At 32.6% G+C, this 26,162-nt stretch overlaps 2 protein-coding genes across 2 annotated transcripts in view; one reads left to right on the top strand and one right to left on the bottom strand.

Moving 5' to 3' along the window:
* LOC139485375 (uncharacterized) overlaps nucleotides 1-26,162 on the bottom strand; it is a 41,158-nt gene that overhangs the window by 9,973 nt on the left and 5,023 nt on the right. The gene's annotated exons all lie outside the window — the stretch shown is intronic.
* On the top strand, nucleotides 6,301-23,122 carry LOC139485374 (uncharacterized). The gene is made up of 5 exons (XM_071269818.1): nucleotides 6,301-6,674; nucleotides 17,451-17,612; nucleotides 19,823-19,960; nucleotides 20,646-20,687; nucleotides 21,398-23,122. The coding sequence occupies exons 1-5, from the start codon at nucleotides 6,308-6,310 to the stop codon at nucleotides 22,495-22,497; spliced, it is 1,809 nt and encodes a 602-aa protein (XP_071125919.1). The 5' UTR covers nucleotides 6,301-6,307; the 3' UTR covers nucleotides 22,498-23,122.

Here is a 26,162-nt window from a genome sequence, read left to right as displayed (position 1 = left end):
ATATCACGTATATACATAAATGTCTGGTATATAATATATATATAGAAATGAGATTTAACCTTCTTAATTATAACATATTTAATTATGCTGTATTCATTGTTTTAATGTACTGAAATATTCAGCTCGAAATATGGGCCTTGCCAATTATTGTGATTTTGTTTGTGTCAATAAAAGATTTGTTTTATTTTGTTTCTAATTTAAGAGTTTTTTTTAATGAATATGATATGAGATTTGTGATTTAACAAATATTCTGGGGTTAAACTAAGATATTGTGATGCCTAAAGCACTTCTTTAGTAACTTGGGTGCTATATGGGACCACAAATAGAAGATATCAACAAATGCTTGGCTGTGACGAAAAGACGTCTGCAGTACTCAAACTTTGTGATAGAATGAACAACATAAAAACTAGTATACACTCCCGAACCCAATAACTGTTACACTATTCCCCCTTTTCTTTATAAAAAGTCAGTTCTCAATAAGGATTTTTCAAATTTTTGCACAATGTTTATTGTCCATCTTTGAAACGTAATGTTTTTGGTTTTTTTTGCGTCCATATCTACTGATCTAAGGTGGGTGCTCTTCTTTCGTCATCTGATAATTTACATGTGAGCCACGAGCTTGTGTCCTCGACTCAGTGGAATCTGAACTGTCATCCGTCTTAGTTTAAATCTTTGGAATTATGGCACCATTGAGAGACTCTGTCAACTTGGTTACGATTACATTTGTCTTACTACCACTTGAGACTGGACTCAGTGTCCCCGAATCAAGTGATATAATCTCCTTTTGTTCTGTTTCGGCATTTTGTATTTTTGAATCCTTGATTGAATTTTCGGATCCAAACTCTATGGTCTGATCAAATGAAATGATGGTTTGATCTTGTAATCCTAAATTCTCTTTCCTTAAACTGTCAGGTTCATCATCAGTAAACCCATCATCATACTCATCTGAAATTACGGCAACTCATTCATGTGATTGCCTATCGTTCTCATTCACAGTCCCAACCGAATCTGGATACTCGGTCCGCGGCCCAGGTGACACATTTGAATCATTCACGCTTACCTCATCCAAGTCTGATACTTCATTTTCAAGAATTTCTTGTAGGCAAGTTTCTACTTCTTGGATATCAAGCACATCTGCTTCAATGTTTTTAAGTTTTTTTTTGCTGGCGAGTTATCCATAGAGGTACTGAATCAAACATAGCTGGCTTAAGTCTATCATGGTGCAACATAGTTGTAGTCTTTTGATTACCGATTTCATATAAAACTTTAATCTAAACATTTCTCATCACATAAGGTCCTTTCCATTGAGCTTGGAGCTTTGGGCTTTTCCCTATTTTCTTTGTCGTATCTATAGCGTAGACAAGATTTCCTGTTTCAAACGTATGCTCATGTTTTCTGAGATCATGTAGTCGTTTCTGATGTTCTGATAATTTCTTTTTAAAGGACTTTCTTGCAAACTCGTGACATTTCTGTAAAAAAGAAGATAATCTATCAATATAGTCTTCATATTTCCCTTGCATTCCAAAAATAAGTTATTGCGGGAGATGTACCTCACGACCCAACATAAGTCGGTTAGGTGTCAGTCCAGTGCTTGTGTGAGGTGTACTCCGATATGCACCTGTTAATAAATACAGATGTTCATCCCAATTATCTTGACTTTGACTGACAAAACATCTCATCATTTGTATCAAGGTCCTGTTAAATCTTTCAACTAGCCCGTTTGAACTAGGGTGGTAAGGTGTTGTTCTTGTTTTTGCCCATCCAAGTAGTTGTCCTAGTCGTCGCATTAAGCCACAATCGACATTTTTACCTCGGTCCGTGTGGACTTCTAATGGTATTCCAAAACGAGAGAAGAATCCTCTGACCACTGTTTCTGCAAACGGATAGGCTTCTGTCCATTTTGTGAACTGGTCCACAAGAACTAAGACATATTAGCTTCCTCGGCGGGATTTGGGTAATGGTCCGAGAATATCTAGCTGTATGCTGTCCATTGGTGCATCAGTCTGATAATTTTGCATTGGTGCACGGCTAGCTTTCGTGCTTTTCTTGTAAACTGCACACGCTCTTTAACTATGTGGTTGCGTTCTGGAGGTCCGTGTTTCATCAATTCAATTAAGTTCTTAGTGACTGAATCTTTAAGTTGTTCCTCTTGAAGTTGCATGCGCGAATAACCCTCTATCCATGTACAATGACTATCTGTGTTATCATTTGAGTTAACTGTTGCAATTTTTCTCGTGGCTATTGGGAGGACATCATCAACGTCTGCTTCAAATTTTTCCCATTGTGTGTGCAGTTTGCTGCAGTGTTGGCAGCCATTGCATGGCAATGTTAGCGGGTCCATTCCTGCTTTGTAGCAGTCACAAACATGACTTGTCTCTGGATATCGGGATAGTGCGTCAGCGTTGCAGTGGTCTTTTCCAATTCGATGCTGGAATAAAATGTCAAATTGACTGAGCTGTTCTAGCCTGCGTGCAAGTTGATCCTGTGGGCTCTTGAAACGGTAGACCCAAGTAAGGGAGCTATGATCTGTCCTCAAAGGGAATCTTTGTCCAAGTAAATAATGCTTGAATTTGTCTGTAAAATATACCACGGTAAGAAGCTCCTTACGAGTCACACACTATTTATCCTGAGCAGGACTTAAACGTCGGCTGGCGTAGCTTATAAAAAGCTGTTACAAAATGTTAGAAATTATTGTAAATTAAGCAATGTATCTCCCTCATGCAAAGCTCTGATTCCTTTCACGGATTTGGCTATACCTTTTAGACCTTCATCTTTTATATAAGCTTTGGATTTTAAATATTTTGGCCACGAGCATCAAGAGACATGTTTTGTCCAAATGCGCATCTGGTGCAGGAAAATTGGTACCGTTAATGTTATTATAACTCTTTCCAAACCTTCATGTATCTGTGATAGAACAGCTCCAATTGACGTGTTTGATGCGTCTGTGTCAAGAATAAATGTCTGTTCCGGAAGTTGATAAGCTAAAATAGGCGTCGACGTTAGGAGAGTCTTTAGCGAGTCGAATGCTAGCTGTTGGTCTGTCCCCCATATAAACGTACATCCTTTGGATAATAATTACATTAGATGTATGTTTCATTATAATACTTTATTCTGATTGGCTAACTGTACATCACTTGTTATTCCGTAAGCAGTTGCATTGCTCAATACAACTTTTCATTCATGATAACACGTGGACCAACAATAAAGTGCACAGGTGAATTAAATAACAAAATATATAAAATTCGTGTTTTCATGATCATAGCTAAAAAATGTAATTATAAGTATTGAATGTTTCTTTTTGTAACTTTATAGGGTTGTAAAAGCGTTGACCGTGCGCACATTTTTAGAATGAAGCGCTTCCGCGCTTCATACAAAATGTACTTCGGTCAACGCTTTTACACCCCAATAAATTTACAAAAAGAAGCATTCAATTCTTAAGTAAACGATACAAGAGATCTGTAATATCAGCATATTTAGAAATAAATCGCCGGTAGTAGTTGGTCAGTCCTAAAAATGTTTGGAGCTCCTTAACATTGGAGGGAACTGGCCAATCTTTAACAGTATCGGTCAGTCCAGAATTGGTCTCTATACCCCTTGCACTGACATAGTGTCCCAGAAACAGAACTCTCTTTTGAAACAGTTTACATTTGATGGGTTTGAGTTTGAGACCATGATCACTAAATCATTCAAATACATGAGTAAGGTGACTTATGTGAGATTCAAAATCCGGACTGGGTATTATCACATTGTCAAGGTATATTATAAAAACCATTTCCCACTGCAGACCTCGCAGGACTAATTCCATTACCAGTTGAAATGTTCCTGGTGCTCCACATAGCCCAAACGGCATTCGAGTGTATTCAAACAGTCCGTAACGAGTTGTGAATGCTGTTTTGCATCGATTCTCGGGTGCAACTTCTATTTGATGGTACCCGCTCTGAAGGTCCAGTGTCGAAAATACACTCGCTCCTGCAAAAGTGTCTTAACATTCTTCGATATTCGGAAGAGGATACGAATCCTTGCTGGTTACTGTGTTGATTTTCCTTTTGTCAATGCACCATCTTATACCTCCATCTTTTTTCCTCACAAGAACAACTGGTGCTGACCATTCAGAGTGAGACGGTACAACTGTTTCACTTTGGAGTAGCTTATCGAGATGCGCGTTTTCTTCACGTTGGAATCCTAATGGAGTACGTCTGAGGGACTGACGAATTGGCCTAGCTTCGCCAGTCTTTATTTGGTGGTGAATACCAGAAAAGCAACCAAGATCTTCATCATTCTTAGCAAATATGTTTTTGAATTCCATTAAAAGTCTTGCAACCTTTTGTTTCTGGTGAGATGTAAGGTTGTCTCCTGTTGAATCCTTAATAGGTCCTAAATATTTTGGCAAACTGTCTGTATAATCAGGTATTTCGATGTCTCTGTTGTCTGTATCAGGATCCCCACTGTCAATGTCCACTTCTACAAGATTTCTCAGATAAGTTCCAGATGACAGCATAATTTTCTGTTGTGTTGGATTGATAATTCTGATTGGTATTCTTTCTTTCATTTCCACTAAAACCAATCCAGTGTGGCAACCGTTTTATAATGATACCGGGTCCAAAACACCAACAACCACTTTCTTTTGGACAGCCTACCCTTCAAATCACATTTGTCTCTGCCATGGGCTACAAAGTGGTTTCCATTGCAACCGTGACTCTAGATATTTGGTAATTAGTTTCTTTTCGATACCGTCCTGGAATAATATCATCTTTTAACAGCAGATAACTTTGTCTGGCCATTATTATACCATCTACTTCTTTCAATAAGTCCATTCCAATTAAGATATCGCTTCCTATTGGCGAAATGCATGCTTACTTAATGATCTATGTCTTTCACAGTCTAAGCTTTGTAACCACATGTCAGCCTCCATTTCTTTCCCGCTTTCTGCTTTCATACCCGTAGTACCGCTCAAACCCAATATCATTACATATGAGTCTGATATATCTTCTGTCATAGAGAATTCATAATTGAGAGACTGTTAAGTAAGACCCAATATTGGGATGGATTGCTAATTCTATCATGTTGTCTAACTGAACAATAAGATTTTGACGGAACTGTTTATATTCATTTTTCCTAGTTTTTATACGCCCCTCAAAATTTTGATGGGACGTATTATGGTATACAAATGTCCGGTGTCCGTCCGTCTGTCTGTTCGTCTGACTGTCTGTCTATCCGGCGTAAACATCTGGCACCGTAACTTGAGAACGACTTATCCAAATTTCATGAAACTTAATATAGTTTTTTCTTATGATGGTCAAATGATCTGTATATTTTTTGGTGAAAATAAGATTTAAACTTTTTGAGTTACGGCACTTTGTAACTAAAACAGGAGTGTTTTTTTTCACATGTCGCACCGTATCTCAAAAACGATTCTTAATTATTGATTAAAACTTTACACTCTTTTTAGTTATATTAATCTTAATATCTGTATACTTTTTGGTGATGATTCAAAAGTTTATTTTTGAGTTATTAAGTATTTTGTAAAAAAGGGGGAAGTTTTTTTTACATGTCGTGCTGTATCTCAAAAACGATTTATTATTATTGCTTTAAACTTTACACAGTTCTTTGTTATTTTAATCTTAAGATCTGTATACTTTTTGGTGATGATTCAAAATTTCATTTTTGAGTTAATGAGTATTTTGTAAAAAAGGGGATGTTGAAACTAAACACACTTCTTTGTTATATTAATCTAAAGATCTGTATACTTTTTGGTTTGATTCAAAATTTTATTTTAGTGATATTAAGTTTTTTGTAAAAAAAAAAAAAAAGGAGGGGGTGTTCACATGTCCCGCAGTGTCTCAAAAACAATTAAATGGTTATTGCTTAAAACTTTCTCAGAAACTATTTATGACTATTGCATTAAACTTCCACACAAGACGTCGGGCGTATCATGCGCTCATGGCGCAGCTGTTTATTCTCAAAAATTTAAAAAAGCTGAAGACATTCCCTCTCACTATAGGTCGTTGTTATATTTTTTAAATAGTGTTTCCTTGTCATCTATTTGTTTAGGCAATTTGATTAGAGAAAAATCATTTGTTTGCAATAATCATACTTAAATTTTATCATATAAATTAGATTATTTATTCAGATTGGTTAATGTGTCTACCTGCTCTTTTAATTTAATATTATAGAATAGAATATTTTTATTTCCCAAATTACAGGGCCCATAAAGAAGACACTACTAGTAATTGGTTCAATAAAATTCTTTTCCAAATTTTCAAAAACAACTTATGCTAATTTTCATGTTGTATTTTCCATGTCTAAAATGGCCAGGGCAGCAGCATGTTTTAACCCGAACAGTGATGTTGAAAGCAGCATAGAAGATTGTGATCAACCTAGTGTTAGATTACAAAATGTTGTGGCAAATAAGAAGGACGAACCTTTAAATGACAATAAAAACAATCAATGTTATGTTCTAGTTGAAAATGAAGTGATTCAAAACACTACATCACCTGAATCATGGCAAGAAATTACAGATAGTGGAAATTATGGACTTGAATATACTTTAACTCATAACACACCTGACCTACATCAATCTAAGGACCAAGTTCTCACTGACAATGTTACCCATTTTGTGCCAATTGCAAGTCAGTATGTGAACCACAAACAATTTGCTGAACATGTTTTAAAAGGTAAGTTTCTAGTTGTTAAATTTAAAAACCCTCAAACTGATTAATTTTCTTTTTAAATGGGGGCTTACAAGCTGTAATCTGACACCCGGAAATTTTAACAGTCCATAAGTCCGACAGTCGGATGGTCAAACAGAAATTATTATATAGTATATTATTATTGAAACACGAGCAGTGCTTAATTTTTTTAAATTTGGATGTCTAGTAATGAGATCCCAAATAAATTCTTTAGAATTTGAACAATTTATTAAAGATTCCATTCCTGTTGATCATCGTAAAGTTGATACAGAGAATGTCAGTTTACCATGTTTACATGAATGCCCGAACATGTCACACATTTGTGGTTTAATGAAATCATTATATGGACATTTCTTTTAATAGAATCATCATGACAAATCACCATGTTGTTGAATGGCGGAACAGAGATGGGCAATGACACAAAGACTGTAAACATTCACTTAATTCAGCAGACGAAATAACGTATAGCGTGATTTTTTTAAATTTTCTTGGGTCAAAATTAGTCTCCTACGCGTGTTCAGAGGTGAAATGAAAAAAAAACACATGTCAAGTGCATGATAAACAGCAGGACTGATTGTCTCCAATTCAATGCACCAAGAAAACACCTCAGCACAAATAATGTTAAAACACATAAAACACTTGACTATGGGTTTTACTGTTCACCTGAATTTTCGGCCCTCCTTTGACACCATTTGCGAGTATGGTCTTGAGGAAACAATGATAGTCCGTCAGAAGGGGATGATTAATGACTGACCCGTGTTAGGAGAGAGTCATATCTCTTGCATGTATAAGACACCCATGTGGATTAGGCGTAGCAGTAGGCTAATGCAGCTACAAGGCAGCACGCGCACCCACGTAGTAGAAAGGGATTAATATAAGTAACAATAACTGGTTTCCGAATCCACTATATATACACATGTTTAAACTAACAAGTGTTTTGCCCCCTCCCCCCTTTTCAGAGACAGTGGTCTCGTATTTATATTTGAAACCTTAATATGCATAATTTAAGATCACTTTTACAACCCTAAGGCTATGAAGTTATAAAAAGAAGCATTCACTACTTATAATTACATTTTTTTAGCTAGGATCATGAAAATACGATTTTTATCAAGTTTTTATTCAATTTACATGTGCACTTTATTTGGGACCTCGCGTCATCATGAATGATATGATTTATTGTGTAATGAAGTTGATTAAAGAATATCGCGAGATTGCAGTGTAGCCAATTAGAATAACGTATTATAATGAAACATACATCTAATGTAATTATATAACAATACATGTACAGTGAAATACAGTATTGCATTAATTTGACTTGATATGTATACTCTGGCTTTTAACATTTTCTGTCAGTATTTATCCTTCTAGGCAATTGTGCCTTCATTAAAAATTCGAAATTCACCTCTGCAGACAACATCAAAATGAGAAAGAGGATATCACTTCTGCTAAACCTTATTTTTTAGTACCGGTATATAACCCTCTTAAGGTATCAAGAGCTCATTAATTAGATCAATAAAGTACTGCATGTATTCATTTTTGGAGTATAATTACTGTGACTTGACTATTGGTTCTACTGTTCACTTGTACCTATTGTTCAACCAGATTGTAATGTTGACAATAGAACAGGGACATTTAAATTGACCAGTTGGTGTTGTTAGATTTAAATCTACCTTGATTCTACCAGTAAAGATTTTTATTCACCTAACCCAAAATTTCAGCATGCTTTTTTCCTGAAATTTGCCTGACCTATTATTCTATCAAAAAATTGAAAGGATAGAAATATTTTTCGTTTTCATTGTTTAAAATCCCCAGTATTGATAATATTTCTAAAATGTACCAAAAAATCTTAATCAGTAAAATATTATATTAACTGCATAGTAATATGTTTATTAAAATTAAAACTGTTTTTGTATTATAAATGATTCTTTTAATTTTTAACCCTCATACATAGTATTGTGCAGTTGTCATTGAAACAAGAAAGAACTATCCAGGTGTTTTCAGTTTCAATTTCAGATGGATTATGTGTTATGCATTTCTTTATAATGTCCCTTCAAGATTTTCATTTTGGACTATGTTTTGCTTCATAAAATGTGATTTTTTTCTTCCAAAAATGGATTGTCATGAAGGTATCAAGCAGGAATTAATTTATTCAAAATGAATGAATGAATGAATGAATGAATTTGCATGATGTGTATTAGTTAGGTAATCTAAAAGGTTATAAAAAATCAAAACTTGAATGCAAGAAGGAAAAATAGTTTCAACATGTTTCTGTGGCTTTAAATGCAATTTTGAAAACATTCATTATAAAAGAGGGACGAAATATACCAAAGGGACAGTCAAACTCATAAATCTAAAACAAACTGACAACGCCATGGCTAAAAATGAAAAAGACAAACAGAAAAACAATAGTACACATGACACAACATAGAAAACTAAAGAATAAACGACACGAACCCCACCAAAAACTAGGGGTGGGCTCAGGTGCTCCGGAAGGGAAGCAGATCCTGCTCCACATGTGGCACCCGTCGTGTTGCTTATGTGATTACAAATCCGGTAAATAGTCTAATTCGGTAGGTCACATTCATGAAAGGGAAGGGGATTGTAGTTACGACGTAAGAAACATATCCGATATCATTTGTGAAACGGTTATTCCATAACGGTCAACCAACTCGTGATGGCGTCCGTAAAATTTACGAAGGGATGATTTCAACTTCACCATTTGGAACTCTTGGTTTAATAGCTTCCTTGTGAGCAGTAACCCTCTATCAAGAAAATCATGATAGGAAATGCAAGCACGGGAATATCGTATCAATTGGGAGATATATACCCCGTATGCAGGTGCTGCTGGAATGTTGCTACTTAGAAATGGAAAGTTCACAATTGGGAAGCTGAAATCATCTCTTTTGTCGTAAAGTTTTGTTTTCAACCGACCCTCATTGTCAATTTCTAGATGTAAGTCAAGATATGAAGCCGACTTAACTGTATCTGTACTATCCTTTATCTCCAATTCGATGGGATAGATGCGTTCCACATAGTCACCAAATTTTGAATTGTTTAGTGAAAGAACGTCATCTATATAGCGGAAAGTAGAGTTAAAGGATATTGCTAACTTCTTATCTTTCTTCCTAAGAAGTTCCTGCTTGAAGTCAGCCTCATAATAATAAAGAAACAAGTCGGCAAGTAGAGGTTGGGATATATCATAAGAGTGATTTATCAGTTTAAATGGGATATATCATGGAAATGAAACAAAATATTAAATTCATATAGTGGATATAGTCTAATGTAGTGATAAAGTGACGAAAAAGTAAAATATTCCAAATTATTCCTAACGTTTGGATAAAGTGAATGTGAAATTGGAAATAATCTTTATAAAGTTTTGGATCTAATAGTGTTTAATCGGAACATATACTTTGGTAAATGAAATAAAAACGAAATACTGTGGATATAGTAAAATCAAATAATATAGTGAAAATATATGAATAAACTTATCCAAAATATTTGTAAAGTGAGGATAATCATTTTGAATATGATAATGGAAATAATCAAATATTTCAAAATTCTGTACCTGTTTTGGGGGATTTATATATATATCATGGGAAATTAAACAAAATATTGATATAGTGAGAAAATATAGTCATTATAGTGGAAAGCGTGAACAAATGTTCGAAAGTTTTCATAAAATTAGGAAAATGTTATAAATTATTTCAGATAAAGAATACTGGATGAGATGTAGAATATCAGTGTCAATATTGGAGTAAAGAAAAAAGTGCATTCAACTATGATTTTGATATTTCAATACGAATATGCATAAACAATGTGTACAAGGAAGTTGTCAATAAGTGTAAACACAAATGTCTAAATAAAGGACAGCATTCAAGTAGACTCTAAATTAAAATACATGAGTGATCAAAAATATTTTCTTCCCTTTCAATTTGTTTTAAGGAATAAACCTATGTTAAGAAAAACTTCAGGAAAAAAGCATGCTGAAAGTTTTGGTCAGGTGATTACAAATATTTACAGGTAGCATCAAGGTAGATTTAAATCTAACAATACCAACTGGTCAATTTAAATGTCCCTGTTGTTTTGTCAATATTACAATCTGGTTGAACAATAGGTACAGGTGAACAGTAAAACACATAGTCAAGTCACAGTAATTATACTCCAAAAATGAATACATGCAGTACTTTATTGATCTAATTAATGAGCTCTTGATACTGTAAGAGGGTTATATACCGGTACTGAAAAATAAGGTTTAGCAGAAGTTGATATCCTCTTTCTCATTTTGATGTTGTCTGCAGAGGTGCATTTCGAATTTTTAATGAAGGCACAATTGCCTAGAAGGATAAATACTGACAGAAAATGTTAAAAGCCAGAGTATACATATCAAGTCAAATTAATGCAATACTGTATTTCACTGTACATGTATTGTTATATAATTACATAGGATTTATGTTTCATTATAATACGTTATTCTGATTGGCTACACTGCAATCTTGCGATATTCCTTAAAGTCATATGAAACCAGTGAGTGTTAAAAAAAAATGTTTATCTAATTCTTGAACCAATGCATTTATATATCATAAACTTAGTCCTCTGAGCACGATTTTATCATTTTTTACGCAAATATATCCTATAATCGTCAATTTTTTTTTCTCTCTGTCTGTTATGATTTAACAAATATGGCTGCTCATTAAATGCCGTGTTTTGAAGCCGAAGTTAACCGATTGTCACCTTATAGTAAACAAATAACAAAAAGCATGGGTAATGAGCACGTGTTTAACATGTACAATCAGATAATTGTTTATTTTAATGACAGATTCATGCGTATTGCGATGACCGGATTTTTACGAGGAGGGTTACGCTCAGGTCACTATGCATACGGAAAATATGTCGGCGAATTGCTTCCTGGAAGCAAGCAATTACAAATAAGTAAACTTCTTCTAAATGTGGACAAATTAAAGAACTTTCCTCAGAAAAAAGCATATGTACATAAGTTGTATACTGAAAACTATCCATTTAGTTATAAAAAACATATGCATAATTTTTTTTAATTTGAGGTTTCTTATGACTTTAATCAACTTCATTACACATTAAAATTATCATTCATGATGACACGAGGTCCCAAATAAAGTGCACAAGTAAATTAAATAAAAACTTGATAAAAATCGTATTTTCATGATCCTAGCTAAAAAAATGTAATTATAAGTAGTGAATGCTTCTTTTTGTAACTTCATAGCCTTAGGGTTGTAAAAGCGTTGACCGTGCGCACATTTTTAGAATAAAGCACTTCCACGCTTCATACAAAATTTACTTCGGTCAACGCTTTTACAACCCAATGAATTTACAAAAAGAAGCATTCAACTCTTAAATACATCAGAGATATTAAATTAAAGGATCGAATGTATATTAAGGTTTCAAATATAAATACGAGACCGCTGTCTCTGAAAAGCGGGGGGGGGGGGGGGGGGGGGGGCAAACACTTGTTAATTTAAACATGTTTATATATAGTGGATTGGGAAACAAGTTATTGCAACTTATATTAGACACTTTCCAGTACGTGGGTGCGCGTGCTGCCTTGTAGCTGCATTAGCCTACTCTTTTCGAAATCCACATGGCTGTCTTTTACATGCAAGAGATATAACTCTCTCCTAGCACGGGTCAGTCATTTATCATCCCCTTCTGACTATCGTCGTTTCCTCAAGACCATACTCGCTAATGGTGTCAAGGGAGGGCCGGAAATTCAAATTTTCTCCCAGGAGTCGGGATCAAACCAGGAACCTTGTGTTGGTAGTCTGATGCACTAACTCCTACACCATAGCTCTATTATTGGTGTATTTTCATGCACCTGCTGTTAGAGAGGAGGTATTAATTTTACCCTTGCCTGTCTGTTTGTCTGTAAGTACATCCATACGTCCCAAAGTTGGTTTCCAATTTCTAACTTTAGTTTGCTTAAACCAAGTATTATGAAACTTATACAAAATGCTAATTACCACATAATACAGATTAAGTTTGAAATAGGGTGCCTTCACTTTTACCGTTCTTTAGTTATGCCCCTTTATTAATATAATGTCCCTTTATTATTCCTCTACCGACGAAGTCGAAGGGGACTTTAGGTTTGCACTCTATCCGTCTGTCTGTCTGTCTGTCTGTCTGTCTGTCCATCCGTCAGTCCGGCAAATCAGTTTTCCACACTTTTTTTCTTCGTTCTTAATGATTAAAATTTACTATTTATTTTATAGTTTTATCATGACAACTTATAGATCGAGTTCGAGTTTTGTTCCGGTCTGATGATTTAGTCCAGATTGATGATCCACAAAACAAATCCATATCTATATATTTAATGTTAGAGTACTATGTTAATCCATATTTCTATACAAAGAGATATAACTAATTTAAAAAAAAAATTCTAGATGGTTTGAAAAATTTGTGCCAGGTTTGTTTGTTATTTTGTATAAACTAATTTTCTGAATGCTTTATATAATTAACAACAATATAGAGAAAAGAAATAATCGTTTACCATCTAGGTCAAAGTTTCAAAATTTTCCATTACCTGGAGCAGACGATTCGTACACGTTACACCCCGCAATTTCAACATCAGTGTATTTATATTTAACTATAATCTTGTTAACCAGTAATTTATTATCTGAAAGGATATTTATATTGAAAACATGCTTTAAATAATGATGGAAAGGTTTTACTGTGTTAACCCGTAACCTTTGTGCTATTATAATACCAATTGCCTGACCGGTTAAAAAAAATGTCAATACAATTTGTCCATTTAAATTGTACAATAGGTATTGTGAGAGCTAATATCAACAGGTTACATCTCAGCTCCTTTGTTCTAACAGATCACCCCAGTTTTGAGTTTCTTTGTTTTGCATGTTTTCCTTTGTTCTGTAACATTTTGGCGGGAATGTCATATAAACTATAAAACTTATAATTAATTAAACGGAAAAGACTATCTATTAAAATTTACGTAGAAAAAAAAATCTAGTGTATATGGTGAGATTCGAACTCAAGACCTTTAGCATATCAACCTACAACACATACCACTACACCAGGACGACTGGATACCAACTATCAGTAATTTAACATATTTAAAGGAAGCAGGGTATTTTTATAAGTGGGGCGAGTTGGTAGAATTTTATCCAGTGGAGTTTAAATCTTTTTCGTTAATAACACTACAAACCATTAAAAGTCTGAAATGGCCTATATCTGTACTCGACTGTACTGATTTTTACTCGACCAGTCTGAATTCGTCTGAGATTTACTTGATAATACTCGACTGTAGTCTGAACCATACTTAACAGTTTGAATGTGTACTTGACCAGTACTTAACCATTTTATACGAGTCTGAACCGTACTCGACATAGTCTGAACCGTACTCGACATAGTCTGAACCATACTCGACCCAGTCTGAACCATACTCGACCCAGTCTGAACCATACTCGACCAAGTCTTAACCAACCTAGACCTATTCTTTGTATCTATCAACTGAATTTTATCAATTTAGGATTTTTTTTTAATAAAAATGAAATTTGAACAACAACTTGAAATTAAAAATGTGTTCAACACAGTATTGAAATTACAATTTCACAATAATCAATCATAATATAACTTCAACTCAATATTAATCAACACTTACTTAATAATATATATCAACTATTAAAATATAAATAAAACAAGCTGATCAAATTATCTAAAAAAAATGAATTGAGACTAACATTTTCAATATTATTCAAAATGTTATGAATATTTCGGAAGTATTTTATGGTAACTGGACTATAGTATAGATTTATGGTGTCAGTTGAGTTTAGGTAATAATGCAGTGAATGTTTTTTTTATTAAGATATTATATAAAATAGTATATAAAACAACTTAATAATTTTTTAAACAAATGAGAGCTTAATTGTTTTGTTTTATTAAACCAAGAATTTAATATAATCATGATAATAGAATTTTCATAGCAATCCTTGATAACCTTTTAAAAAAGGAAATGTATTCCAAAGTAACAGTAAATAAAAATTTTAATTAATTTAAGTATTTTTTTGTCAAATTAACATGGCATACATAAAGCACTTTAATATGTTCTAATTACCTCAGTACATGTGTGTTTTACAAGTAAAAAGAAAGCCCTATTTTCTTAAATTCGTGTATTACTTATCTAGTACATACATGTATATTCGAAAGGCCTTGTTATTTAATTTAAACAGGATGTTGCAATTTTGAATCAATGTTATTTAGAATTTAATACCTCTGACCAGGTGTGATCTTCTTTATGAGTTTGCCCCCAAGCAGAGGTTATACTTTATATTTCACCACTAATCAGAAAAACAATTTTATTTATTTATTCATTTAATTTTATCTCTTTTTGATATAAGTTATATATAATATATTTTTTTTTATCTTGAATATAATCAGAGATATATTTCTTTTATAAGATTAAATTTTTTTATAGATTTTGTTGGCTGTTGTTATATATGTCAGTTAAAAAGAAATTTATTTTAACAGATACAAAAGTAGAGGTTTTTTGGTCTAGTGTGGTTCAGACTGGTCGAGTATTGTTCAGACCTTTGGTTAAGTATGGTTTAGACTGGAAAAAAATGTCGAGTTTATGTCGAGAATGGGTTAAGACTGTTTCAGACTGGTCGAGTAATAGTTCAGACTATTTTCAACGGCAAAGATAAGGGTCAAGTACGATTCAGTACGGTCAAGTATAGTTCAGACTGGGGTCGAGTAATGTCAAGTAAAAGTCAGACCAATTCAGACTGGTCGAGTAAAAATCAGTACAGTCGAGTACAGATATAGGCCATTTCAGACTTTAATGGCTTGTAGTGTAAGTAAGGTGTCAGTACCTTTTGTACAATTGAAATGGACAAATTGTATTGAGATTGTTTAAACTGGTCATGCAATAGGTATTATATATATAATAGCACAAAGGTTACCCAATAACCACAGTAATTAGAACACTTCTGTTACATGAATATGGACTTGTTTTTGACAATACAATGCTCAAATATCGGATACTAGCATCACAAGGTTAAGTAAAATTATTAAAATCTTCACAATTTTGTCATTTGAGCTAATTTGTAGACGGTTTCTGTCTTAAATGGAAATGGCTGCATTAGTGTTCAGTCTTAGTATTTACATTTTCTTGTTTTGATGATAATACATTGCATGTATACAAAGGTTGACACTGTCAACATGAAAGCAGCCACTTTCGGTTTTAACAAAAACCATCCGAAAAGTGACATTTAATGGCATATTTGACAGATTTTTCATATTTAAGCTTGAATTTGAGTGTCTTTAATGACTAAATCAGTTCAAATCTTTCTCATAAACTAATTGATTCGACTGAATTCGACACAGACATAGATATTACTTTCTGGGGTGGTATAAACCTTTGGCGTAAAGCTTTTTTTTTAATTTTCAAAAGGTAGAAGACCTGGATGCTTCATACCTTGTATGCAGTTTACCTATGTTACGAAATTTATGTCTTTCATATGTCTATTGACCTTGACCTCATTTTCATGATTCAGCAACTTTTTGAAAAGTTTTTTTTTTGTCAACACGTGAAATTCTCACATATATCAGTCTGCATACATGTACATGACTTATAGATATGAGTAGTATGATACCTATATTTGGTACATGTGTATATAAATCCTAGCAATGTCTACATGTAGACGGGGTTCACCTCATTTCATGGATGATTGTGATCAAGTTTAAAGTTAGTGTGTCAACTATATGTGGTGTATAGTATGATTTTAAGGGGTACATGTCAGTCTGGAAGATTTCATCTTACCTTGACCTCATTTCCATGGTGCCTTGGTCAGTGTTCAGTTTTTGAGCTTTGATCTGTTTTTAAAGTACTTAATTTATAAGTAATTATAGGTCAACTAATTATTTGGTGAATGGAATGAATATATATAAGTTGTACATGTTGGTTTGTAAAGTAAGAAATATTCTTGACAGGTTTACTCTTGAAAAAAAATAAATACCATTTATTAGAATGTGCGAAGTTGTATAGGGATTCTGAAAATCAAAGTTTAATCAATAAACTTAGGAAAATCTAGCCTAATGCTTGGGTGTACATCTCGTTATCATCTGACCGTAACCTCAATTTAATGAATTATTGGTCCATGAAAGCTAGGTTTTTTGTGTTTTTGTTGGTTTTCCAAATATTGATAGCAATAAGTGAACTAAGTGACATCATTTTCATGGTTCATACGGCATTGCTAAGTATCAATGGTAATGTTGTCAGTTTATCAGATACTATAACACATGTATAAGAAACAACTATGTCAACTATATTTGGTGTATGGAATGATTGCAAGGTGTACATGTCAGTCCTGCCTTGTTTCTGTGACCATGGTCTCATTATTTTTAGTATATTGATAATGTTAATTTTATGTGGTACTTATGTAGTAAAACCTTCATGTTACAGACTTTCAGCACAAAATCAATAATAATAAAAACCAACTAGGCATTTCAAGGTGTGCACACATGTTTAATCATACATAAATGTATAACAATTTCCAGAGATGGCAAGAAACAGCAAATTATTCATTAGAAATGAGAAACATACTTGATGTCCCTGATGATTAGAAACATAAAGAATATGTTGCATATAGAAATAGTGATGTGGAAAGTGGTTTTAGGAACAACAAGGATCAGAAGACACACAACACTGACATATACATAATTGAGTCAAACTAACAATGAAAGAAAAGTCATGTAATAGCTACAGTTCTTTTTCAGAGGGAACCAAAACATTTACAGACTTAGGTTTTGATGAATCAATGTCTGAACCCCCAACACCATTGCCAACTAGAAGACCCAGAATAGATTCAGAATTAAGTTGTAGTGTGTCAACAATGTCAGAAATAAGTACAAGTTCCAGTCAATTGCAGACTCAGAATAGTAAATATGTTTATTTTATCAGTAATGTTTTGTGCTTGCAAGTTAATAAAATGATAATTTAGGCCACACTAAACCATTTTAACAAGTTAAAACCATTGCAGATTCTACATTGGTGAATTTTTGGGTTATTAAGATTGCATTCATTTATTTATAAATGTTCTTGATTTTAACGTCTGAGATAATAAATAACATATTGTATTAAACACAACATTCTTTACACCCTATCCACGAGCAGCTCAGGAAAGGATTTGGTTTAATATAACTCTCAATGTTGTCCCTAAAAATCTTAAATTGTTTAATTGCAATGATGTTGAGGAAAGTTAAAATGATCAATTGTTTGAGTTAGAAAATGTTTTCACCACTTGTCAGTCATTCAGGGTTAATTTGACCTTGACCTTATGTCATGGATCAGTGATAAACACTTATATATTTGAGTGATTTTTTAGCTTTTCTCATCACTTGGCGTCCGTCGTCCGTCGTCCGTCTTCCGTCGTCCGTCGTCCGTCTTCCGTCGTCGTCGTTAACTTTTACAAAAATCTTCTCCTCTGAAACTACTGGGCCAAATTTAACAAAATTTATCCACAATCATTATTAGGGTATCTAGTTTTAAAAAATGTGTGCGGTGACCCAGCCAACCAATCAAGATGGCCACCATAGCTAAAAATAGAACATAGGGGTAAAATGTAGATTTTGGCTTATAACTCTGAAACCAAAGCATTTAGAGCAAATTTGACAAGCTGTTAAGTTGTTTTTCAAGTCAATATCTATCTGCCCTGAAATTTTCAGATGAATTGTACAATTGGTTGTTGGGTTGCTGCCCCACAATTGGTAATTTTTAAAGAAATTTTGCCATTTTTGGTTATTATCTTGAATACTTTTATAGATAGAGACAAACTGTAAACGGCAATAATGTTCAGCAAAGTAAGATCTAATAGTAAGTCAACATGGCCACAATGGTCAGTTGATCCCTTAAGGAGTTATTGCCCTTTATAGTAAATTTTTAACAATTTTCATTAATTGGTAAATTTTTATATTTTTTTACAAAATATTTTCCTCTGAATCTAAAGGGCCAAGTCTATATAGATAGATAAAATTGTAAGAAGCAAGAATGTTCAGTAAATTTAAGATCTACAAACACATCACCATCACCAAAACACAATTTTGTCATGAATCCATCTGTGTCCTTCGTTTATGATATGCACATAGACCAAGGTGAGCAACACATTCAATATGCACAAAGACCAAGGTGGGCAACACAGGCTCTTTGGAGCCTCTAGTTAGTTTTTCAGATAATATTATCAGTAGGTCAACTGCATTTGTTCTTTTGGTCAGTGTCAAGGTTTTGTGATAAGGTCTGTTTCTCCGATAGTCTTTGCAATATGCAACTATATTTATGTATGGGATAATTTTAAGATCATATTTCAGTCCTACACTGAGTTCATCCCATTTCAATTTTATGATTTTGGTCAATGAAAATGTTCGTCTGACATTACTTTCTCTTATCTTAATTGATAAGTTTAGTGTTTGTGAGATCTATAGTTAAAGTAAAAACCTTGATCTTTCGAAAGAACTTTTAACCAAAAATTCAATACAATAAATCAAATATTTAAGTGTGTGCCATGCATCTAGTTAATTCCTTGGTAAGGTTCAGGTCCTATTTCCCTATTTGTATTCATTTAACATTCTACAAAATAACTGTGCTATCTGGTCACATGTTGTGTGAGGCATGTCCACTTATCTTTCCCCTATCAAACTATTGAGTAAGAGTTTACTTCTGAACAATCGTTGCCAGATATTATGAAATGTAATTGTTGCCAGATATTATGAAATGTATATCAGTCTAAGATTCATATTAGCAATGTCATGGACAAGTTTGAAAATCAGATTCAAGAACTACTTTTCAGAAGTTGTAGATGGCCCTTTTAAAATTGAAAGTAAAAAAATCATGAAAAAATCAATGTCAGTGATCTCATATATATATGTCTACATTTTTTATTGCTTATTTAAAATAGAAAAAGCTATTAGAAATGTTGTGTTAAATGAAGAGTGATGTGCAGAGCATTGTAAATTTAAGATTGTTTTGAATATTTGCAAATCACTCAACCTTATGAACATATGAACAAATAATAATGTGTATGTGTTCAAATATTAGAAAAAATGTTTATTCTATAATACATGCATGTTCATTATTTATATTCATTTAATTTTAGGAACAGGGAGTCATGTACGTATTTATAACATGCATATTGCTAACGCAGACCTAAGAACAGTACATACAGAAAAAGCAGAAATTACCAATGTTAATATTGATAAAGCTGAAAATGTGAACTCTTCAAATGATTCTAACAGTATGTATTTTATTTTATACATGGTACCATAACAAATTTTGAGAGAAAGAGATGAAAATGTAGAAGATATTTTAACATTTTAATTACAGTTCAAATTTCATTTGTTTATTTGCTGATCTAAATATCTACGCCGATAATGTTTAAGTAAAATAATGACTACATTTGAGTTTTATGGATTCCACAGGAGATTTAAGCCCATACAGTTGATGTAACTTATACTACAAAGAAGCAGATCAACTAGTATTTTAAATGACTGTCATACATGTTTTGAGAAGTTTTGCTCTCTATAAACATTATAATAAAGGAAATAAAGGCATATCATATGGATTATTAATTAATGACACAAAGTAAATACACACACACTCAAATGAAACAAAATCTAAGGACAACTGTGCTTTTATTGCAGTTTGTCATCCCAATTTACTGTGAGTCATTTATATAGAATATTGATTTCAACTGTTGCGATTCCATTTTTCGATTTCTTTTATTCGAGATTTGATAATTTAAATTTATATTTTTTTTTCGTATTATTATTATTATTTAGATTTAAATTTTAAGGACATGGTATTATTGATGGCTAAAGATTGCATTATAGTCAGCTAGAGACTTAGTGTTTGCAAATTATAGATTGATAGTTGTGGTCGGATGATAATTTTATTATTCTATTTTCAATTTTGTTTTGAAGAGACAAATTCCAGGAATACAGATGCAGGCTTGAAGATCATAGGTAAAATTAGATTAGAATTAATCTCAAATAATGATGGGTGCAAAAATGTCAATTATAACTAAGTCCAAACCATGTAAAAATTTCTGCATCCTGAAAGGTAGCTTAAGTAACATGTAGGAAAAGTGGTTTCATTTAAAAAAAATATGTTTTTAAATAGATTACTTAAGGGATATAGCTGGAGTTAAATATTTGATGATATTCCTACACTTCTTTCTGTAAATTTGAATTGCAATATTAAAAGTGGAAGCCACAGTTATTTTATCTGAGTTCTATAGTAGAAACTTAGTTTTTAAAGGTCCAGTGCCTCAGTGCCTTAAATGGTATCAGGCAATAGCAATTTAGTTTTTGTTTCTATGTGTGAAATGGGGAGGGTAAATATGTCATCATAAAACTTATGAGAAGTGACAAAAAGGTCCAATTTGCAAACAGATCTTGCCTCTAAAAAATAACCTGAGATATTGAAATTTAAATTCATTACCAATAGTGCTTTTGGGTCTGACATTGAGCTCAATTCAGATTGCAATATTGGTATTACAAATACTGCATATACATTTTTTTTAATCTAATTTAGTAGGCAAGGTATTCAAGTGAATTATTAACAGCTAGCTTTTGTAATATTTTTTTTTTGAAAGGTTAATAGAAATAGATTTACACCAATCTCACTTTTTTTATGATATACTGACTAATAAAAGATCAAAAATTATTTTTAGATGATGCAGAATGGCATATAAGATTCCATGAAGAAAATGGTATTAGATTAAACAACACACAGGTTTTTCATGAAGCAGTTAAAAAACTTGGATGGAACAAAGTCATTGTTATAGTAGGAAATAGTGGGTGTGGTAAAAGATCACTTTCAATGGAATTGTTACGTCATTTTTCAAATGATGAAACAGAATTTGGATGTACCCCAGTTATAATCAAGGACAGCTGTGATTGGAATACTCATGTAAACCCCAAATGTGAATACATTATATTATTAGACAGTTTATGTGGATCTGCTGGCATTTTTAATAGAGAACATTTCCTTAAATGGGACCCATACTTCAAAGATATTCTGAAGTACATTAAAAACTCTAAGGAATTTAATGAGCCATTTTTTGTTATTATGACTATGAGAGATAAAATTTGGAAAGAGAACAAAATCTTCTTTAGGGAATATGATCTTTTTAGAGAGTTAGAAAATTATATATTTGATATGACCAATGAATATGGATTTTCTTGTAAAGAAAAGTACATGATGTTAAGTAATATCCTGTCTAAATCATATAAACAGAAATTGACTAGGGTACAGATATGCAGTGAATACAGACAGGAATATCTTGAAGAAAGCAATTCACATGATTTAAAAATATCAGAAAGAACATTGAAACATATTTCTAGAATAAGTACTCCAGTTGGATTTTTAAGGTGTATCGTTGAATTTGTAGGGAATGAACGTCATACAAAAAAAGGTTCAGTATTCTTTGAGAGGCCTCTTGACCTTTTAGTCAATGAATTGAATTTTTTGTTACATTTAGAGGAAAACAAAGAAAATCTGTATCATTACTTTCTTCTCATACTTATTGTTTGGCATGATGGATGTTTTTATTTAAATAGACCTTTACAGTGTGAAGAGGATATACTAAGCTTAATAAATGAAGACAATGAAACCAAAATACTAAATTTTTTTTACAATTTTACCATCAGTAAAAGAAATGGTATTTACTTTAAGTTTTCAGAAGAAATGAATTGCTGTGAGTTAACTCATGAAGCGTTATCTGATGCTGTTTGCTTGTCTCTTGGTAAAAGATGTATTGCATTTGTTTAAAAAAAAATGCAGTAACCATTTTCTATCAGAATATATTCATGTCAATGCCAAAGATGATAACAATCGTATTCAGGTTATTCAAAAGAATTATAGCTGTTTGTCTCAGAGGTTTATTAAAGAACTTTTGGGAAAGAAATTCGAAATTGTGTCAACACATGAAGCTTTAGACAGTGAAGAATTTGTTCAGAATTTTATTCAGCATTTATCAAAAGATATGAAATGTTACGCAACTATAGTAGTTGATGAAAAATGTTATGGTTTACTATGGTTTTTATTTAATCAAGAAAAACCAAAATTTAAACTTATAAAGTATATTTTAAAAAATCCGCCATTACCCATGAAGAAACCGGAGAAAAAAGCATTTCAGATATACTGGTCTGGAACAATAGATAACTGTATGTGGACAGCTTGCCATCTAGGATGTGATGATTCATTTACATTGTTGAAGGAATATATAGAACTATCAGATAGACACGTTCGAATTGCAGAAAGATCCACGAATTCAGTTTTTATAGAAACAGTACGAGAGTGTAAACGTAAACAAGATGAACAAAGACAGCAAGATAAAAAATCAAGTTGTAATATTTTGTAGAGCAATTAACTTAGATATGATAATTGTTTTCTGCTCATACATGTCATAGTTTTTGTTTTAACATTTAGGTCTGCAAGTCTTCAAACAAATTTCATTATTATCGAAGAGGAGATAAAATTCTCACAATTAATCTTGTAACGGAAACTGATTAGGAAACATTTTTGTCTGTTTGTTTGTTTTTTTTGGGGGAGGAGAGTTTGTGGCCTGTCAACTTCTTTATTCTGCAAAGTTTATCATGTGTATCTTTCAATCCAAGTTCTGGAATTACTGTACTGTGGGCTTTCACAACCATTGGTATTTCCAGCTATTTCTAAGTGAAATAATCACTTCCCAAATTTGTTCTTAGTGCATTTATTCCATGAAGTTTTTCCGATAAAGATAGTAGTTTCACATAAAAAAACTATAGTTTATACAAAATTCTAGAAGACTTTGTCTTCTTAATTTTATTCAAAAATATTCTACTCTGAAACCAGTGGACCAATTTTATCAAAACATGGTCTGAATGGCCATTATTGGTATAAACAAAAAGTGTTGATACTGTTTTGTTCATGATTTGTTCATGTTACATGTTCCTTTGCATTTGCATTTTTTTTTTTTTGTAAAGTTCCTAAATCTAAGAAAATGTCATCTCACATAATAACTAACAATATTCAATTAATGTATAATTACTGACCTTCTAAATACATGAGATTAACCGACTAAATTAGCTCGCCTTTTGAAAATAGTTAAAATATTAATATTTTAATTGTATTATAATTGAACTTTTAATATCATTTTGATATTTAAGTTATGTTGATCTGTAAGATAAGTTGCCAACTCAATATTAGTTTGTGACAAATTAAAAGAATAAATTGGAATCTATGAATTATAAGTCATTATATATAAAGTTTGATTACGTTAAGTGTTGTCAGATTACAAAGCATCTGTTTATTCAGGTAAATACCATATCATATAATTGTTATTGGAGTAACAGATTTTTTTTGAAAATGTTCTTATTCCTAAATATATATAATGATAAAATCTATAGGACAGTATGTTGTAATAAAGTTTTCTTTTGTAAATTTTTGAAGAATTTTGTCGTAGGTTTGTTTGTTATTCTGTATAAACTATTTTTGAATGCTATATATATATATATATATATATTTTGATAAATAAAAAGTCCTTGGTACAGAAAATATAATTTAAAAGTAAAAAACACAAAAAATCACATCATAAATCGAACATTGTTTCTGTTAGCGCTTTCACCGCATCTCCAGCGGTTCATCAGACAGAATTGTTATCGTTAATAGTAACGACTTGTGACGTTACGTTATAGTAACGACTTGTGACGTTACGTTATAGTAACGTCATGCGGTAATTGTATATATCTTACGGAATTTTATTAACGGATCGAATTTCACTTCCTATTTAGTGTGGGCTTATAAAGTTCAATAAAATATTGTTCCTTGGCTTCACGCGGAATTTTATCTTCGGTCCACATCTTAAAAAAGGGATATATTTTAAATTTTCCCTTTCCACATCGGTCAAAGTGTTCAGAACAGGGAGAATTTCGAATTGACGGGTCTTTTATCTGCTGTTTATGAACTCTCACTCTATCAATTAGTCTATTTGTTTGACCTATGTAGTTTTTATTACAAGTGGGACAGGTTGCACAATAAATGACATTTTCCGATTTGCAGTTCATGCTTTTATTCGGTTTGATTACTGTGCCGGATTTCAGAGTTTTACTTTGTCCCACTTCTAGCATTTCGCACGTTCCACATCTGGGATCCCCGCATTTTTGTATTTCTGCTACCTTCTGTGTACTGAATTGTGCTCGTGTGAGAAGTTTCTTCAGATTTGGTGCTTGTCGACGGCTCCCAATAAGCTGTGATTTGTCGACAAGATCTTTCATTTTCTCTGATTTGTGAAGAATAGGTAAAAACCCTTTAGCAGAATTTAAGATCTGGTGATTACGTGGATTATGAGTTATAACAAAAGGAATTGATTGTTGTTTATCTTTTTTGTCTTCCCTTGATACTGTTTTTCTTAGTTCAGCGATTGGAATTTTCAATGCATTTTTAATTCCATTTTCAATTAATCTGACTGGGTAGTTTTGTCTTTTTAGATAATTTTTCAATTCCTGTAGTCTCTTATCACGTAACTCCAAATTTATTACTATTGTGCATATACGTCGGGCTAAATTAAAAGGAATATTTCGTTTGGTATGTGACGGGTGACATGACCTAAAATCCAAATACTGATGGGTATCAGTGGGTTTACAGTATAAGTCCGTTATTATTTGTTCTTCTTCCTTGATAATATTGATGTCTAGGAATGGGAGTTTTGAAGAGCTGGAATCGTAAGTGAATTGTATTGATTCATTTAAGGCATTCAGCATTGAATGAAATTTATTTAGTTCAACTTCACTTTTTGTCCAGAAAATAAAACAATCATCAAGATATCGCTTCCAATTTTCTTCAATGTAAAGTCTGAAGTTTTCATCGAATTCGGAAGGTATCTTTTCGTATAGTTGTTTTTCTATGTAACCCATAACCAGAGTGGCATATGTTGGTGCCACCTTTGTACCCATCGCGGTTCCCTTGATTTGAAGGTAATAAGTGTCGTTAAACTGGAAATAGTTGTTCTCAAGGATAAGTTTTAATCCTTTGATGATGAAGTCATTAGAAAAACGTTCCGGAATTTCATCTAGATACTTTTCCAACCAGTATTGTACAGCTTTTAATCCTAATTCGTGCGGGATGTTCGTGTAAAGGCTTATTACGTCAAAACTCACTAGTATTGTATCAAGAGGTACCCGGTCTGGAATATAGTTTAGAAAATCCATGTCATCTCTGACAAAACTCGGCACTTTTATACAAAGTGGTTTAAGTAGGATATCAAGGAGGTTGCTTAGCCTTTGGGTACTACATGAAGGTCCTGCAATAATCGGTCTTATTTTAAGATCAGTAGGCCTGTTGATTTAAATATACATAGAATCACAGTTTTCTACATGGTCTTGAATTTCCTTGGATTTGTGGATTTTCGGAAGGCCGTAAAAATTGCTAGTTTTAACCTCAAAATTTTTAAGATA

This window comes from Mytilus edulis, chromosome 8 (assembly GCF_963676685.1).
Source record: "Mytilus edulis chromosome 8, xbMytEdul2.2, whole genome shotgun sequence".
NCBI lineage: Eukaryota > Metazoa > Mollusca > Bivalvia > Mytilida > Mytilidae > Mytilus > Mytilus edulis.
This window is presented reverse-complemented; position numbering and strand designations above follow the sequence as displayed.

Coding starts and splice junctions, on each gene's coding strand:
- LOC139485374 (XM_071269818.1), top strand. CDS start 6,308: ATGGCCAGGGCAGCAGCATGTTTTAACCCGAACAGTGATGTTGAAAGC. Junction 6,675..17,450: donor TGCTGAACATGTTTTAAAAG/GTAAGTTTCTAG, acceptor GTTCTTTTTCAG/AGGGAACCAAAACATTTACA. Junction 17,613..19,822: donor TCAATTGCAGACTCAGAATA/GTAAATATGTTT, acceptor ATTTAATTTTAG/GAACAGGGAGTCATGTACGT.